A 20,333-nucleotide genomic window follows, 5' to 3' on the forward strand; every position below is an offset into this window, starting at 1 on the left:
TCTAGATATGGAGCCATTGATCACTACCCGTTGAGCCCGACAATCTAGCCAACTTTCTACCCATCTTATAGTGCATTCATCCAGCCCATACTTCTTTAACTTGCTGACAAGAATACTGTGGGAGTCCGTGTCAAAAACTTTGCTAAAGTCAAGAAACAATACATCCACTGCTTTCCCTTCATCCACAGAACCAGTAATCTCATCATAGAAGGCGATTAGATTAGTCAGGCATGACCTTCCCTTGGGGAATCCATGCTGACTGTTCCTGATCACTTTCCTCTCATGTAAGTGCTTCAGGATTGGGGACCTGCTCCTTGAGGACCTGCTCTATGATTTTTCCAGGAACTGAGGTGAGGCTGACTGGCCTGTAGTTCCCAGGATCCTCCTTCTTCCCTTTTTTAAAGATGGGCACTACATTAGCCTTTTTCCAGTCATCCGGGACTTCCCCCGATCGCCATGAGTTTTCAAAGATAATGGCCAATGGCTCTGCAATCACATCCGCCAATTCCTTTAGCACTCTCAGATGCAACGCATCCGGCCCCATGGACTTGTGCACGTCCAGCTTTTCTAAATAGTCCCTAACCACTTCTTTCTCCACAGAGGGCTGGCCACCTACTCCCCAGGCTGTGTTGCCCAGTGAAGCAGTCTGGGAGCTGACCTTGTTCGTGAAGACAGAGGCAAAAAAAGCATTGAGTACATTAGCTTTTTCCACATCCTCTGTCACTGGGTTGCCTCCCTCATTCAGTAAGGGGCCCACACTTTCCTTGGCTTTCTTCTTGTTGCCAACATACCTGAAGAAACCCTTCTTGTTACTCTTAACATCTCTCGCTAGCTGCAGCTCCAGGTGCGATTTGGCCCTCCTGATTTCATTCCTACATGCCCGAGCAGCATTTTTATACTCTTCCCTGGTCATTTGTCCAATCTTCCACTTCTTGTAAGCTTCTTTTTTATGTTTAAGATCCGCAAGGATTTCACCGTTAAGCCAAGCTGGTCGCCTGCCATATTTACTATTCTTTTGACACATCGGAATGATTTCCCCCTGTAACCTCAATAAGGATTCTTTGAAATATAGACAGCTCTCCTGGACTCCTTTCCCCCTCATGTTATTCCCCCAGGGGATCCTACCCATCAGTTCCCTGAGGGAGTCAAAGTCTGCTTTCCTGAAGTCCAGAGTCCGTATTCTGCTGCTTACCTTTCTTCCCTGTGTCAGGATCCTGAACTCGACCAACTCATGGTCACTGCCTCCCAGATTCCCATCCACTTTTGTTTCCCCTACTAATTCTTCCCGGTTTGTGAGCAGCAGGTCAAGAAAAGCTCTCCCCCTAGTTGGCTCCTCCAGCACTTGCACCAGGAAATTGTCCCCTACATTTTCCAAAAACGTCCTGGATTGTCTGTGCACCGCTGTAGTGCTCTCCCAGCAGATATCAGGATGATTAAAGTCGCCAATGAGAACCAGGGCGTGCGATCTAGTAGCTTCTGCGAGTTGCCGGAAGAAAGCCTCATCCGCCTCATTCCCCTGGCCCGGTGGTCTATAGCAGACTCCCACCACTACATCACTCTTGTTGCTCACACTTCTAAACTTAATCCAGAGACACTCAGGTTTTTCTGCAGTTTCATACTTGAGCTCTGAGCAGTCATACTGCTCCCTTACATACAGTGCAACTCCCCCACCTTTTCTGCCTTGCCTGTCCTTCCTGAACAGTTTATAACCATCCATGACAGTACTCCAGTCATGTGAGTTATCCCACCAAGTCTCTGTTATTCCAATCACATCATAATCCCTTGCCTTCACCAGGACTTCCAGTTCTCCCTGCTTGTTTCCAAGGCTTTGTGCATTTGTATATAGGCACTTGAGATAACCTGCTGATCGCCCCTCATTCTCAGTATGAGGTAGGAGCCTTCCCCTCACAGACGTTCCTGCCTGTGCTTCCTCCCGGTATCCTGCTTGCTCACTTACCTCAGGGCTTTGGTCTCCTTCCCCCGGTGAACCTAGTTTAAAGCCCTCCTCACTAGGTTAGCCAGCCTGCTCGCAAAGATGCTCTTCCCTCTCTTCGTTAGGTGGAGCCTGTCTCTGCCCAGCACTCCTCCTTCATGGAACACCATCCCATGGTCAAAGAATCCAAAGCCTTCTCTCCGACACCATCTGCGTAGCCATTCGTTGACTTCCACGATTCGACGGTCCCTACCCTGGCCTTTTCCTTCCACGGGGAGGATGGACGAGAACACCACTTGCACCTCCAACTCCTTTATCCTTCTTCCCAGAGCCACGTAGTCCACAGTGATCCGCTCAAGGTCATTCTTGGCAGTATCATTGGTGCCCACGTGGAGAAGCAGGAAGGGGTAGCGATCCGAGGGTTTGATGAGTCTCGGCAGTCTTCCCGTCACATCACAAATCTTAGCCCCTGGCAAGCAGCAGACTTCTCTGTTTTCCCGGTCAGGGCGGCAGATAGATGACTCAGTCCCCCCGAGGAGAGAGTCCCCGACTACCACCACCCGCCTCCTTCTCTTGGGAATGGAATGCTGCGGGAAATATTGCTACTGCTGCACCACCCCTCAGGGCATCTTTGTGCCGACGGCATGGACACTCCCAAGGACCACAAAGTAGCCCTGGAATCCTTGAAGAAGCGCAAAGTGTCATCCGACCTCTCTGAAAACAAGACTCAGCTGTCAAAGGGCAAGTCCTTTATGGCTTGCTGGACATCTAGAGCGATCTCAGAGTTTTGCAGCCAAGAAGCCCTCCTCATGGTTACTGCTAAGGCTATGGCCCTGAACCCAGTAACTGCAACATCAATGGCGGATTTCAGAGATGTTGTGGCAACTAAACAGTCCTCTGAAACAAATGCCTAGAACTCCTCACATGAGGCCTCAGGCACCTGCTCCTCGAATTTAGTTATGGCTGATCAATTAAGGAAATCATACATGGCCAGTAAAGCTTGTTGACATCTCTAGGGACGATGAGGTATGGTTTCCCCCTGAATATCTACAGGCTTTTAGCCTGCATTCTTGATTTGTTTCTAAATTTTAATTTGGTTACAGTATCTACTTACCCTTTCAATTAGGTATTCTTATATTGTAATCTTCAGGAACTGAGGTTTTAAAATAGTGAAATAAGGATGAGGAGATGGAATTTGCTCTAAAATCTTGTACAGGGTTAGCAGGCTGCGACAGTCTGTAGATATGCAGGGGGAAACCCATCCACTTGAACAAATGGGGACATCCTGCAATCACGCAATTGTGGGATGGAAACAGTCATCAAGACGGGGTGCAGCTGGCCTGTCTCTCCTCGGACGTAAGGGAGCATGCCGATTGCTTCTTTTGACAGTTCTGCCTGCATTGAAGTGCAAGTGCAACAACAATGTAGTCTGTTACCACACTTCCCTCTCCCATTCAGCATTGTTTGTATCCCCCCCACAGCATGCCAGCAACAAAGTTCAGTTTGTGGGGAGAAAAACAATAGTTGCTTGGTCATCATAGGAAGGACACAGAGAATAAAAATAGACCAGAAAATAAAGCTTTAGGATGTCTAACTAGGGTTTCAAATCTATTATCGCATTATTCATGAATACAACTAGAGAATAGATGTGGAGTGGCTCATCTCTACCACTCATTAGAGTACCACCACCTATCTTCAAGTTTTGATTTGAAAGGCATTCTGCTTCAGTAGGGAGTAAAGACCTTACTAGGAAAGGTATGATTTCTGAACTATGAAGTTCACGAATAGTTACAGGGTGAGATTAAATTATAGGGGAGCATCTGAATTAGGTAGAAAAGAACACAACTTAACTTCTTAGATGTACTTAAGAGCATGGACCCAAATAAGGAATTCTGAGGAGTGAACAAGGTTTTATTCTTCTTACCTTGGTGTTTTATTGCAGGTCTGGGGTCAGCTTTTGCATGCAATATGCTAGCTGCTTTTTCATCTGAAACACTATCTGCAGGACTATTCGTTTCCACTATTCCTAGCATAAAAGAATTTACAAGAGGAAGAAATTAGTCATATAATAAAAGTTTAGAATAAATTGCTGTGCTAAATATTTAATCCACTTAACTACCTGTTTAAAGATTACTCTGGTTTAATGAATTATCTTGAGTGCAAATAAGGAAAGTTACAAATTTACAATGGCTTTTCACATAATTAGTGAAGTACAAAAAAAAAAAATCACCACAGCAAGTTTTTCATCCCAAGAAGCAAAAGACTGAACTATGTAAGTTACAAACACAAGAAAGTTTATTCTATTCAGGAGCAGTTTACAAATATATAGTATCATTTACTAGAAGGGTAAGTCGTTAAATGAAACTGTATTTACCTAGTAAAACCTAAGCAGTTACTGAAGTATGCTTTCTGGATTATATGGCAAATAACTGACTGATTCAGTTCCAATAACTTTCCATTACATGGTATTCAGTAATAAAATTGTGAAGTGTTATCAAGTAACTACTTCCAAAATATGCAATATGCGCACCATACAATTTGAAATTAATCACATAACAAAATGCCTAAATCCATGGTTATTGTCCAACTTTTTAATGCTACGTAGAAGTACAGTTATTTTGGTACAGTCCATGCTAAAATGATGGAAGAGATTTCATATGCCCACTACCTTAAACTACTTTCCCAGGTGTATGTATAATGAGAGGACACTTAACAAATGCAAGGTAATTCATATCAGAAAGAATAATATGAACTACTCATGCAGATTGCTGGGTGCTATATTAACTGCAACCACTCTGAAAAAGGAGGTAGGGCATCACTGTGGCCAGCTCAATGAAACCTCTGCGCACTGAGCATCCATGGTCAAAAAAGCAAACCAACTGTTAGGACATATAAAAAACAGGACAGAAAATAATACTAGAAGTATTATAATACCATTATATAAATCAATGGTTTGCCTTCGCTGGAATAATGTGTTCAGTTGTCACCCTTGCCCCAAAAACTACAGCAGAAGTAGAATGGGTCCAGAGATAGGCGATGAAAAAGATTAAAAACATGGCAAGACTAGTGTAAGGAGAGATTGAAAAGACTAGGACTGTTTAGAGGAGAAACAAGAGGGGACAGGATAGAGGTACACAATGTAATGAACAGTAGAGAGAAGGTAAATCAGGTGCTCTTATTTAGCTTTGCTCATCAGAAAAGAAGACAGGGACAGTCACAGAAAAGGAAAGGCAACCAATTTAAAACTGTTACAAATTTGGACCACCACACACAATCAATCTATATAACTCTGACATAAGCTATCCATGAGGCCAAGAGCTTAGTAGGAATCAAAAAAGGAATAGACATTTGTATGGATGGTGAAAACATCCAGGTACATTAGAAAAGAATATTGACATGCACAAGGGATATGAACCCTCATACATCAGAGTGTAAGCCAACCACTAATGGTTTTAGGAATAAATATATCTCGTTGACAGGTTAGTTCATAATTGTCCACTAGAGGATTCCTTTGAAGCATCTGCTAGTAACAACTGTCAGAAACAGAATACTGGACTATATGGACCACTGAGCTAATCTGGTATAGTAATTCCTATATTACATCAACTAGCTAGAAAGGTGGACAAGGAAGACACTGCTATTCCAGGAGTGTTTAATAGAACGTTATTAAACCCTATTCAGCTATGACATACCAAGCACTGTTTTCTCTTACCTGGCTCTTGCATTGTAGTGACTGACTCAGCTTTCTCTTTTAATATACTAGCTGCTTTCTCAACCAAGACACTAGTGGCAGTTTTACTAGCTTCCTTTCTTCCTGACATAAAATAGTTTACAATGAGATATATACTATACACATCAGGGACATAATCCCAAACATTTCAAAATCTGTTGCTGCATTATGTAATGTGTTCACAAGCTACCCAGCATGCATCTCGGTTGTCAAGAGCATCCTACCATATGTTTATTCTTCAGATTTATAAACCACAAAGGTGGAGTGCTTTTGCTGCCTTCTGGGTAGGCAAGATGACACTCTTGACGATCATGCAGATATGGCTGTGGATCCACTGACATTTCACAAATGTTTTTAATGTAAAATTCACAAGCTTTCCTCCTCTCCCAATATAAAGGATGCATTTTTATATTACTTTATAAACATTTTACTTTTGACATGGATACACAGGCAAAGAGGCTTTAAATCTTGTAAGTGATCTACTCCTAACACTTGCACAAAAATTAGTATTTTCTTTACATGAGGACGAAATGCTTTAGTGAAACAATGTTATGAAACAAAAATATTCATTCTTTTAAAAGGAAGGCTGTTCACATGCTCTGTTAAAGACAATTATAGACCAAAAATCACAACTGATTTAATGGAAGGAGTTATTTAAACATCACTGACAACTGCAACATATAATTTATGGATTAACTTAATATTTGCATTGCTAGACAATTAGTTTTACTACAAGACATGCTACAACAGTGAAAATAGCTCATCACCAACTTGAATGACAGTAGATTTAACGTTTAACTACACAGGATAATTAAAAAAATTTAAAATGGCAATATTGAAAAATTATTCTTAATAATAAGGATGGGCAAAATATGGCATCATCGGCTATGACTAGTGAGTATTCATTAAGCTGGAAAGGTTCCTGTAGTTTCCATTTCAGTTTTATTAACACGACTGCATTTGCAGGTCTATTTGTAGTGCAAGCATCTTTTCTTCCTGGCATTATTTCTTTTAGATTTAACATTAAAAAACATTCAAAGCTCTGAGCCCCCTGACAAACTTACAACAGCCACAAAATAATTTGCAACAGGCATTAACACAGGAAATAAATGGGTCTAAGGCACATTGGCACTTTTGGAAATCCTACCAGGTGCCTAAGTACTTTTCAATATTGTACCCATGATCTGATGTAACATGTTAGCTTTTTACCTGACACACCTCGGAACCAAACTAGCTTGGGATCAGTTTCTGAACACAGGGGATTTGAGTCCTGTACACAGACAAAGTGGTTTGAATGGTACACCATGATTAGCAATCTGCACAAAAGCTGGAATAGCAGGAATGTTCCAGGCCAAGACTAAGGGATGTGGGGAACTAAACATCTCACTTGTCTAAACTGTGAGTCTTTCTCAGCAGTATTTCTTACCTTTTTAAAAACCAGGTAGAGGAAGAAAGTGAAAATTCACCTTTTAAAAATCAATGCAAGTGTCTAAATTAATGTAAAAATCAGAATGATTGCTGCTGCAATCAATGTGAATAGTGTTAAATCTTTAAAGTGTTCAAAAATGAGAAAAGTATGATCCACATTAAACAGTTAAAATGAATGAAGTAAGGGGGGGGGGGAAATCATAGAATATGGAAACGCCAACTAAAGTACCAAAACATGAGACATGGTTAATGGACAGGTTGGTTCTTACCTAGCTGTTTCACTATCGTGTCCTTCCTGGCTTTCATATATGAAGGGCTAAGCTTTTTTTCAGTTGACACACTAGCTGCACTGTTTTTAGATTCCTTTCTTCCTGACGTGAAAGTTATGAGATAAGCATTTAGGATATTTTAAAAGAAATGTTATAGACTCAATTGGTGTACAAATACCATATCTAATGCACTTACTAACTACAGGTGGTGACCTAATCAGCTGGAATGAAGAACCTTAAAAGATAAACAAGATAGGTTACATTTTTGCAAAGTACAGGACAGCTGTTCCTAGGCATAGCTAGAATTAACAAAAGACTAAAATCTTCACTTAAACACGGTCTAAGGAGATAAAGAGAAATTCTTAGAAGGAGAATGTGGCAACAGAGGTGAAGAGTTGGTATCAGGCTCAAGTCTGCTATGGTCTGTAGGAATTCAAACAGATCCCCATACAATAACTTAAATTGCCTATTCATACGAATAGATTGGTGGTCTCAGTCCACTTCCTAATGGGCAAGTGTGGCCATCACAGAACCATTGCCACAACTGATAAACTTGGACAGTCTTAGGACAGAGGCCAAGGACTGAAACTTGGAGACAACTACATCTTTACTTACTGATCTTTTCACATACAGTCATGGTATGCTGGCAGGGTGGCAAGTGAAAGGCTTACGTTGCTGCTTGCCCCATCTGTATCTGTCCTACAGATGCTTTCAGTTTGCATGCTGTCAAAGCAGGCACTTTTCACATGTACTCATTTTTTTTCTTGTTAACGAGTTAATTATGAACCCAAATCATAGCAAAAGTTTGATTAGTACACTTGATCCCAACATTACACTAAAGCAGGAAACCCAGGAGAGTCTCTTGGAAAATTTTCTGCTTGATTTATCCATGGGGCTTTTTTGGTTTTTGGAGATGGCACAGAAGTAATTTTCTAATATTGATAGGAACCTAGTTTTCTTTTTTCCATATGATTCACCTTGGTATACACAGTTAATTTTCACTCACTATGGTACTACATTTCACTTGAAAATCATGTTTGAAATGAGAGAAAGGTGGAATATCAAATGTCTCAATAAGCATACAGTTGTTTGCTACAGCTTCCTTTCCTTCACAGCACTGTGACTTTCCATGTAACACCCAGAAGATGACAATGTGAACACAACCATTCAAGCATGTATGCTAAGACTCTGATGGTGTACTAATACTCTTTCCTAATGCTGGTGCCCACTTCTGCAGTAAGGGAAGTGCCTTAAACAATGTGATTTATTTACAAAGTAAAAGTATTTCTTAGGTTTTTCTAAGATCACAGCATTAAACTGATCATTGAATACTGTGGTTTCAGAGCACAAAAGTTCTGACAGAGAAGACATTTGACATCCATGACAACAGCCACTTTGGGTACAAGAACCGGCAAAAATGAGAAAAGGAACAGAAACGAGAAACACATGACTTTCTAAACTTCGGTTTAAACTGGTTTAGTATAGATCAAGCGTCTGTGACACAGAGATCTAGCTTCTTCTTGCATATGCCACAACAGCACGGCCTATCCACGCTAGCAATGTGAAAATTCTTTGATTCAGATTAGATGTGTTTCTGAATACTGGCCATTTGCTAGTATCTGTATTTAATCAAATGACAAAATAATACACAAATGTCACAAATATGATGGTATCCATTGAATTCCACTAAAACTGGGAAACTCCAGACTGCACTTTGCTTCTGAGCATAATGCATGAGAGATATTAAAACCAAGGAAAGCCCAAGGTGCAGTCAATTGTGCAACAGCATCCTCCATAATCCTGCCACAATTCCAAACCACATCCCATTGCTGCTACACTCCCCTCACTCCTTCCCATCTTCTCAGGGAAATGGACAGCTACCAGGCACAGAATTGCCTCAGATTGACCTGCTCGTTCCTTTCTGATTGTTTCCAGAGATTAAATAAGCGACTAGCTTCTCCCAATCAGAGGATCACAAAAGTGATATCCCACAACGTTCAGTACCATCCCACTTTTTATTCCTCAACTTCTAGGTGAAACCATTGTGGGAAAAAATAGGGGCTACAAAGTCAGCAGCATACTGACAACACCTAGCGCCCTATCCTTCTCCAACTACCTAGACAAGCCACAAGGCAGGATGAAAAAAGATAGCTGAAACGCAATCTGGACAAGCCTGATCTTATGCAGAGAGTTTGAGGAAAGCACTTAGAGAAGCTATCAAAAGGTATCTGTTCCAATAATTGGGGGCATCTTCCCTAATCAACATGGTCTGCAGTCTAGTGATCCTACTTGACTCCTCAATATTGCTAGACTTGCAGATTACATTGATCCCCATCCTGTCAGATATGGGTTGTGTTACTTCTGCACCTCTCAGGACTGAAATTGTAAGCAAACGCTACCCCAAAAATCCTATCTAGTCCAGAATTCATCCAACCATCTTCTGAATCTGGTGAACTCATAAAAGCATATCAAACCTGTCTTCTACATTCTGGGCTGTCTATCAAATTACTGCAAGGTGAAATTAAGTTATTGGTTACTATGGATTATGCTCAATTCATTCTATGAACCACCTTGTCATTGCCAAAAAAGCACCTATCTGATTTTCATGCACAAATCTGGAACTCCATGTTCTGGAAGCGAAGACTTGTAGGTATTGGAGAAAGAACATTCTTAACTGCAGGCCCACACTTCTGGAATTTGCTCTCTCCCAAAATAAATGCAAATATGACCCTGGCTGCTCTCAGAAAGAGTTTTAAGATACACTTCTATGCCTAGGTCTTACCAACTGATAAAATTATGAAATGCTGGGTTCCTAGTCAAGTGATCAGTTTAAAAGTTGCAGGGCAGCATCGTGTTTTGTCTCATTATTGAGATCTTTGCAAAGGCACCCAGATACCAAGGTGAAGGGCATCCTATAATAAGTATTTCAAGTTTAAGTCTTTCAAAATCTTTTGCCCTCAAGGATTTCATATTGAAAGGGAAATTCTAGATACTTAGCTATACATACAAGCTGTCCATTTTTCAGTAATGCCATAGCATGTGCACACCCACACACATACACTTATACAGAGTTTTAAAGGAAATATTTGTCTAGTCCTGATAGCTTATGGAGCATCAAGAAGCATCCTTTGTGATAGAAAAAAATAAAAAGTTTCCAGACTTTCTAGAGATCATAGGTCATGATCTAATAAACCGTACCAAATTTTCAACATCAGCCCCTAAGTTTGTGCCTTAAATTTTGCATGCACAGCTTTTCTGGGGGGTTTTGTTTTGGGTTTTTTTGGTTGTCATCATTTTTGTTTTGCATGCTAAATTGGGTAGATATATCTACTCACTCAATCTATGCAAAAAATTGCCATTTGGATTTATAAATACATGTTTTGTGCGTAAAATAGTAAACAAAGATACTTTATACATTTATGATATTCCTATTTATCTCTCAAGCATATTTAATAGACAAAGAAAAATGCTTTACAGTTACCTTCCGCTCCAGGTTTGACTCGTTGCCTGGGTCCCTTTGTTGAAGACTGCCTCGGTATTCTTGCAGGACTTTCACTCTTAAAAACAAAAAAACAAAACCAAAAAAAAGCCCCACATTAATGTAAGTTAGATTTCATTCATATAGACAGATCCACATACATATATTAATAAAATAAGGTCTAGCAAGCAGGAAACTTTCGTAGATTAATGCAATTTCTTACCTTTTTTGTTTTAAAGCAAATGAAGTTTTTAGCCTTCACAGTTTCAAGAGAGAACCTCTTGTGAGCTAAGCGTACCCAATGCAGAAATGTCTCCCCAGTCTGCAGAAAGACTGTTCCAGTGTCACTGCTGGTCTTGGAGTGATAGGGGCGCTGATTGTCACCGCCGTTAAGGCAACCTGGGGGAAGTGAGCCACTGTAGGAGTGGGTGCCCTAGGGGTCTGCCACTCCCACTGCTGCAGCAGATACATTAGATGGGGCTCAACTGCCCCAAAGAAGGTCTCTGTACATGGGGTATAAGGTAGTTTCCTTCTACTCTAGCAGAAGATTCAGGCAGGGGAGGGGAGATCATACCATACAAAAACTTCACTCCAAAGCCAAATGTGGGGTAGAGTGGAAAAAAACAGGTCTTCAGACAAGTACTATTTTGTCATATCCCCCTGCTCAAAAAAAGGTGTCTTTGAATTTGCTGAGAAGACTTCTGCTCACTTGTAGGTTGAAAGATGAACCCAATGATGGAGATTAGCTCATCATTTAACCATTGCTCCCTTGCTCTTATAGCATGGCACAGAGGGAACAGAACACCCAGTAGCTTTCACTAAACCATTCATTATTAATGTCATCCACCATACCTCTAATCAGTTTCACTGCCCTTTTACAGAACTTTCCTATTTTGTCTACATCATTTTTAAGATGTAGTGACCAAAATTGAACAGTATGAGGTGAGAGCATACTAGTTCTTTATAGAAAGCAGTTTTATTTTTCCCATATTCCAAGGGTTCTCAAACTGGGGGTCGGGACCTCTCAGTGGGTCATGAGGTTAATACATGGGGGGGTTGCGAGCTGTCAGCCTCCACCCCAAACACTGCTTTGCCTCCAGCATTTATAATGGTGTTAAATATATTAAAAAGTGTTTTTTAATTTATTGGGGGGGAGGTTTGCACTCAGAGGCTTGCTATGTGAAAGGGGTCACCAGTACAAAAGTTTGAGAACCACTGCTATATTCACTATCCCTTTATATATCTCAGCATCTTGGTCCAAATCCTGAAATATGTTTAGCACCTCTCAGGATTTCCCCCTCATCTGACTTTTGAATGCTTCTATGAATTAACAACCCATGTGTTTTACATCCAAGAATAACTGCCAACCCTACTGATAATGCATATTCTCATAATATGAATCAGACTCATATCTTGATCATTTCTATATGGTTATTAAAAAAATGCTTCAATACGCCTTCAAATCTGAACATTGCTCTAAGCTAAACAGCACACAATAATATTTCTTACATCTGTGATAACTTAAATACATGGCTATAGAACCCCTACCCATGCATTAAGGAAAACACTAACCATAAAAGACATATATGAAGTAAAATGAAATATAGGAGAAAGGAAAAGTATGCTTACAAACTACTGTATATTCCTATTCACAACAATGCTAGAATCAATTTCTAAGAAAGCACGGAGACAGTGCACCCCTTTGATAATAATTTGAGACACTATTAATATTAAGAAGGCGAAGATTACACGCTAGAGGAGGGTCTGTAAATTTGCATTTAGAGGGTATATTTTCCCCATTATGTGCTAGTAATGTTCATGAGCACAGTTGGAGTTAAGGATGCAGACAGTAGAGAGAACTTACTGATTTTGTCCTAACACAGAAGTGAAAAATAGTTATTTTTAAATGGTGGTTGCAATTATGTGATTGCTTCACCTCTTTCCAGGAGCCATTAGTCACTACAGGCATCCTATGGACAAGCAAGCAATCTACGGGCAAGTCAGATTTAACAACTAGTTTGAGCCACTCAAAAATAGTAAGGCGCATACCTCTGCCTTCAGAATTTCAGAAGGCTTGAAATAAAACAAGAACATACAGATATTACAGTCAGAAAAGTCACTATACAAAATGAACAACAGGTGATATTGAATAAAGCAACTGGTTTTGATAAACATTTATTCAATTAGATTTTTGCAGTTATTTTACCTATAGCAAGATAGGAAATGTTTTGGTTTCACTCTAGGAAGTATTGAGTTTTACTGCAAAATAAAACTACTATAAACAAAAGTGAAGGTAATAATGAAGTGGTTTATTTTAATTACTACCATCTTTTTACATTCATAACATTATGCAAGAGGCAAAATAAAACCTAGCATTCCAGCAAAATCTGGGTTGAGAGCCTTTGGGGCACATCTGGTCTGGTCAAGCATTCTTCTGACTTTTGGTGATGCAATTATTAGCACAAGTGGGGAAGAAGCTGAGAATAGGTGGAGAGGCTTCTAACAGAGCTGGTTTAGTGATTTATTTGCGTCAGGTAGGGACTGAAAGCATGGTTTTACATTTTTGTACAACACATGCACCATGGCAACAGATGCAAAAATAATAGCTTATTTTTATCTCTGTGGTAATGTACAAAAACAGAAAGGCCACATGTTTACAATCTGACTTTTTCCAAAGGGAGATTAAAAAAAAAAAAAAAAGGTATGTTAATTCTGTTCTCTTACAAATTCAGAGGCTCTGAGACCTTAGCAGTCAATAATGGAGTCATTACAACAGTTTTTACTTTATAGTCAATTTGAAACTAGTCTGGAAAAATTAATTTAAGACTTAACCCAAGTAGTAAGTACAAATACTTGCAAATTTTGTGAGGTCTTACTTGTATTTGTTTGGGAAGGTTAAAAAAGTCTGTGCTACATCTAAATCTAGTTCTCAGGCCTTCCGTATCAGCAGCTACACCCCTTCGATAGCTGTATTTATGTGGTAAGAGGCACAAAAGTAATGTTGATCGTTGGAAATCTAGCAGATCAAGAGGAGAATATGCTCCAGAGAGATTGCCACTTTTGCTTTTAAATCCCTCTTCTGATCCATGTGAGCAATGCTGTTCAACCACTACATTAACGAGACACTTAATGCAGAGACATTATGAAAATCCTTTGTCAATGTCCAAAGCCCTTCCGCTGAGCTCCACTGCCCTCAAGTCACCATGACATACAAAAAACTCATGCCAAAAGTAATGGCATGGCAGAGGTTAGAACACTGCTGGACACAAGATGTGTTCACGATCCAATCATTGGCTCAGTGATTTTATACTCCTAGGTGGTCTGAAGGCTAAGTAGTTAACTGGGAACTCAAGGACAAAAGTAACATACTGAGAATATACCTTTATAACCTGGGAGGAAGAGAAGTTAGTGTTTGCACCATAGTATTCAGGGTCTCATGGGGATATAAATTGGACCAATGTCTACTTACTGGACTTCTCATATTTCTCACTGGCCATTGTGGTAAAATGTATCTCCCACTCAACAGAAAGGGTATACAACTCATACATGTACTGTAAGGTATTAGCAGTTTGTTATACCCTTCTCCCTTTGTCAATCATCAAGTCCAACAGACTGGGCACTACATTAAAAAAAAACAACCCTTCAGCATTCCTATTCTCAGGCGTAATTCTAATTCACCCATTACCCCAGAATCTTCCAAAGGGTACTGTTACCCTAATTAGAACAACATTGCTATGCTTCTTTTTTAAATATAGACCCAGGCTTTGCTCATGTCTGCATATCAATATAAAGCATTTAGCACATTCTCTAAATGAATGTACTGTTGTGTTAAGTGAACAGTAAACACTTGAAATACAGCTCATTTCCAATGCACTGAGAGCTACTATCTCCCTTGGAGAGTTCCCTGAATCTCTCTCCAACCTTTTATATTCCCATTATTTGCTTCTAAAACAGTTGTCATTCTGAATCAAAGTTTTGTTTAACAGCCACAATTTACTGACCATTTGAGATGCATAACAGCAACAGACAAAGATCGATATTTGTCAAGGTCCTTACAACTTGTGTGATTTTGATGGTATGACTTACTACCTGAGGTCTGTAGCCTGTAAAGAGATGTCCCACCAACTTTGGCTAATGCTAACTAACCCTTGCAGCCACAAAGGAATGTCCTAGGACAGAGAATTTTGGCTGGTAAATTGTATATTTTAACGTACGACTTCCATTATATGAATGGAGCATGAATAAGTGACACCATCAAAAGAGAGTCATTTGGAACTTTAATATTTATGGAAAACTCCCAAACAAAGCTCTGTGGAACTACTGCCTTTGTCTCTCTCAGAGCAGCTATGCTTTCTTTGATTCAGTAAAACTGTTTTAATATGTATTCCAGACCAACTTCAAGTAGAAATTCTCCTCTGAAAGATCATCATTAGATGTGACTTAAAGGATGATCCAAATGATCAGTTCCAGAGCAACATAGCTTGTGCAGCAATAAACAACAGACGCTATAGATGTGGCCAAAAATGAGAGGATATTTGAAAATGCTACTGCCAAAAGTTTCAACAGTCATCTGTAAAACAGGACAGACCTTTTCAATGTGTTTTGCCTTACAGTTAACTGACGTACCTATCCATCTTCTGTAGCCACTTTCCCCATAAACAGCACCATATGCTTCAGAAGGTCTGCCTACGGCCTGAGTCCCCCGCTTTTGTCACAAGTCTCCAAGTTGTCTTTATGATCTAAAAAGTCAGTCATGCTATGGAAATGCCCACTTGAGAACAAAACTACTCACTTAATCTGGACCACGAACATACAAAACACAATTTTACTTTCTTTGATCACAAGCAAGGTGATAAGCAATAACCAGCAGGCATCCATCTTCCAACAGACACTGAAGATTGCCAGCCAGATATTATCCAAATGCTTCCTGTTTGTTTCTGCTCATACTATATTTACTTTCATTTCAGAAAATGTATTATGGATTCCAGGACATCACCACTTGCTGGCGACAGAACAGATTTTCACTAATAAAGAATACGCAAGAATTTGAAGGAATTTGCCCAGTACTCTGACATCTGGAGATAAATAGCAAAAGGAATATTAAAATTCTGAAAAGAGAGAAGCACACACAAAATCTAGTCTAGAACTCTAATCTCAAACAAGCATGGTTAACAAATTGAGGCCTAAGTGACAGCTTTACTATACATGAAATGTGTTAAGATAGACTTCTAAAATGAACAAAGCTTTCTTAAACGTAGTATTCAAACCATTCAGTTTGAAACACTGCAGGCATCAGAACTGAGAGCAGGGAGCCTGTCTCTCCTGCACTTTCAGTATCCCCTCTGCTGCTGCCCAGTCAGAAAGGAACAGGAAGGTGCCTGACTTGAATGCAAAGGGGACAGGAGCCAGACCACATAAAGGGAAAGGAGCAGATTGGTACAAGAAGGCTGGTAAAACTCGGACTAACGGTGGGAGGGGAGAGAGATAATGACTGGGAGCCAGGAGTGGAAACAGATCTGGAGCGTAGGGAGAGAAAACGGGGACTGGCTGGGCAAAGAGATTGGGACGATGAGCCAGGGGTGTGGTGGCATAGACTGGGGCGCAGTGCAGCGTCGGAATAGTTTAAAGGTCAGAAGGGACCATTATGATCATCTAGTCTGACCTCCTGCACAACGCAGGCCACAGAATCTAACCCACCCACTCCTGCGAAAACCTCTCACCTATGTCTGAGCTACTGAAGTTCTCAAATTGTGGTTTAAAGACTTCAAGGAGCAGAGAATCCTCCAGCAAGTGACCTGTGCCCCATGCTATAGAGGAAGGCGAAAAACCTCCAGGGCCTCTTCCAATCTGCCCTGGAGGAAAATTCAATCTGCCCTGAAGGACTGTTGTTGTTACGAAAACAGTCACTAATGTCATACGCATTGTGAGTCACTGATGTATGATCATTCAGGATGAAACTGTCCATAGAAAGAGTTATAGAGATATCATGCAGTGACCACAACCAGACAGTCTCTTCATGGACAGTTAAACTTCTCTGCAGTTCCTTTGTAGGCCCTAGCCTGCCTTAGCTGGGTAGCACCGCCAATGGGACTTTTAACGACCCGGTCGGCGCTGCTGACCAGAGCAAGGTGACCCAGTGCCTTACATGCCGCGACCCAGTACCGGGTGGCGACCCATGGTTTGAAAAACACTGCCTTAATATACTTGCTTTAGCATCCTGCAACTTTATATTAACCTAAACCAAATTTTTTTTAAAAAAATCACAGCAATCCTCAGATGACAGACTCCCATAGGTGCTGGCACTAGGGCCCCCTGGCTTAAAGTGGTTTCCATTATATACAGAGTTTACACTTTCGTTCAATGGCTCTCAGCCCCCACACTATGAAAATTGTTCCAGTTCCACTGCAGACTCCCAGAGCTCAATATGAGTTAATATATTCTAAAATGTGACACTTTAAATAGCCAGCTTGATAGAGCTTTGTATCGCTTTGCAATACTTACCTCTTTATCTGGCTCAGTCTTAGTGTCTTTAGAAGATCTCTCTGTTTTCTTAGTTAAAGTATCCTCAGCTCCTGTGGACTGAAGAGAGACAGCTGCTATATATACACAACCACTGAGATACTTAATATAAATGAATGACCTACATTAAGCCACCTAAAGGAAAAAACTTGATGATAAAATCAATGTACAGTAATGCTGAGTGTAATAATGAGGCAAGTTTCTTCTTATCTGTCTTCTTTTAACAGATATCCCCAAGCAATTACTGGTGTAAGGGTCACCCTTAGGACAAAGGGAGTTCTCTGATAGAGGTTTTGGTGTAGTGCAGTGCCTGTATAAAAACCCAGATGGCACCACACCTCCAAGTATGCATCCACTGATAAACAACTAAAACTTTTAAAATGTCACCTTTTCTGAGTAATCCCAGAGGGAAAAGAATCCTCCAGATTGGGGGGACATGTACCTGTAAATTATCTTCTCACACAAAAATTAACCTGTCCCCACACTCCAGATGTCCCCTAATCTGGAGTCACTATTGGCAAATGGCAAGCAGCAGAAGAGAAACAGAAGCTAGGAAAGATTTAGAGAAAGTTAGCAGGACCCTGCATCCAGAAAGCCACAGCTTGAGTGATGAAGTGAAAGACAATGAGGAGATGGATCTTAAGACAGTTACGAGTTCTAGACAAGAGAAGACTACATACAGGGAGTAATGACTGGGAATATGTCCCTTGTCTGAGAGAGAACTAACAAGTGTGTGATCCATTACAGATTCAGATATTCCAAGGCCAAATAGGACCACTGTGATCACCTGAGCTCTTATAGAAGACAGGCTAGAGGAGTTCCCCAAATTAATTCCTAGAGCAGATTTTTTTAGAAAAAAAACTAATCTTGATTTAAAAGTTGCCATTAAGGAAGAATCCACCACGACCCTTGGTAAATTGTTCCAGTGGTTAGTTACCCTCACTGTTAAATATGTGCACCTTATTTCCAGTCTGAATTTGTCTAGCTTCAACTTCCATTCACTGGATCATATTATACCTTTCTCTGCTAGATTGAAGAGCCAATTATTAAATATTTGTTCCCATGTAGGTACTTATAGACTGTAATCAAGTCACCTCTTAACCTTCTCTTTGTTAAGTGCTAAATAGATTGAACTCCATGAGTTTATCACTATGAGGCACATTTTCTAATCTTTTAATTAGGGCTGTCAAGTGATTAAAAAAATTAATTGCGATTAATCACACTGTTAAACAATAACAGAATAGCATTTATTTAAACATTTGTGGATGTTTTCTATGCTTTCAAATATATTGATTTCAATTACAACACAGAATACAAAGTGTACAGCAATTTATACAGTTCACTTTATTTTTATTACAAGTATTTGCACTGTAAAAAACAAAAGAAATAGTATTTCTTTAATTCACCTAATGCAAGTACTGTAGTGCAATCTCTTTATCATGAAAGTTGAACTTACAAATGTAGAATTATGTACCAAAAACTGCATTCAAAAATAAAACAGTGTAAAATTTTAGAGCCTGCAAGTCCACTCAGTCCTACTTCTTGTTCAGTCAATCGCTCAGACAAACACGTTTGTTTACATTTGCAGGAGAAAATGCTGCACGCTTCTTGTTTGCCAGTTCTCACTTTCAGGTGACGTATTCTCATGGCACTGTTGTAGCTGGTGTCGCAAAATATTTGTGTGTCAGATGCGCTAAAGATTCATATGTCCCTTCCTTCTTCAACCACCATTCCAGGGGACATGCACCCATGCTGATGACGGGTTCTGCTCAATAACAATCCAAAGCAGCTTTCTTTTTTGGAGGTTTGGGTTCTGTAGTTTCTGCATCAGAGTATTGCTCTTTTAAGACTTCTGAGAGCATGCTCCACACCTCATGCCTCTCAGATTTTGGAAGGCACTTCAGATTCCTAAACCTTGGGTCAAGTGCTCTAACTATCTTTAGAAATCTCACATTGGTACCTTCTTTGCATTTTGTGAAATCTGCAGTGAAAGTGTTCTTAAAATGAACAACACGTGCTGAGTCATCATCTGAGACTGCTATAACATGAAATATATGGCAGAATGCGAGTAAAACAGAGCAGGGGACATTGAACTCCTTGGGGGAGAATTGTATCACCAATTTAATTAACACATTTTTTTTAACGAGTATCACCAGCATGGAAGCATGTCCTCTGGAATGGTGGCTGAAGCATGAAGAGGCATACGAATGTTTAGCATATCAGGCACGTAAATACCTTGCAACGCCAGCTACAAAAGTGCCATGCAAATGCCTGTTTTCACTTTCTGGTGACATTGTAAATAAGAAGAGGGCAGCATTACCTCCTGTAAATGTGAACAAACTTGTTTGTCTTAGCGATTGGCTGAACAAGAAGTAGGACTGAATGGACTTGGAGGGTCTAAAGTTTTACATTGTTTTGTTTTTGAGCGCAGGCATGTAACAAACAAAATCTACATTTGTAAGATACACTTTCACAACAGAGAATGCACTACAGTACTTGTATGAGGTGAACTGAAAAAATGCTATTTCTTTTGTTTTATCATTTTTACAGTGCATTTGTAATAAAAACTAACATAAAATGAGTACTGTACACTTTGTATTCAGTGTTGTAATAGAAGTCAATATACTTGAAAATGTAGAAAAACATCCAAAAATATTTAATAGATTTCAATTGGTAATCTGTTTAACAGTGCGATTAATCGCAATTTTTTTGAGTTAATCGTGTGAGTTAACTGTGATTAATAGACAGCCATAGTTTTAAGAATATAAACCTGTATTTAATTTAAATTTAATTTTTTTTTAAATCATTGATTTTTATTGATCCTGAAAACAAGCTTTTCATCATAATGCCCAGTTTGGACTGAGTAGACTTGTAGGCTCTGAAGTTTTACATTGTTTTGTTTACGAGTGCAGTTATGTAACAAAAAAATTTCTACATTTGTAAGTTGCACTTTCACAACAAAGACTGCACACTACA

The 20,333-nt window shown here is 39.9% G+C and overlaps 1 protein-coding gene across 9 annotated transcripts in view; it reads right to left on the reverse strand.

Moving 5' to 3' along the window:
* Positions 1-20,333, reverse strand: part of TRAF3IP1 (TRAF3 interacting protein 1) — an 88,088-nt gene that overhangs the window by 55,332 nt on the left and 12,423 nt on the right. For 6 of the 9 annotated variants that reach the window (XR_012154393.1, XM_073306844.2, XM_073306847.2 and 3 more), the window contains 5 exons: positions 17,340-17,417; positions 10,842-10,917; positions 7,557-7,595; positions 5,646-5,747; positions 3,858-3,959 (listed from right to left, as the gene is read on the reverse strand). Coding sequence is in view for 8 of the 9 variants with exons in the window: in XM_073306844.2 (XP_073162945.2) it covers positions 3,858-3,959; positions 5,646-5,747; positions 7,557-7,595; positions 10,842-10,917; positions 17,340-17,417 (397 nt within the window). In the remaining variant the exon portion in view is untranslated. The remainder of the gene's footprint in view (positions 1-3,857; positions 3,960-5,645; positions 5,748-7,556; positions 7,596-10,841; positions 10,918-17,339; positions 17,418-20,333) is intronic. The other 3 variants (XM_073306845.2, XM_073306848.2, XM_073306849.2) reach the window with 3 other exon arrangements.

The sequence above is a fragment of the Lepidochelys kempii genome, chromosome 11 (assembly GCF_965140285.1).
Source record: "Lepidochelys kempii isolate rLepKem1 chromosome 11, rLepKem1.hap1, whole genome shotgun sequence".
Lineage (NCBI taxonomy): Eukaryota > Metazoa > Chordata > Testudines > Cheloniidae > Lepidochelys > Lepidochelys kempii.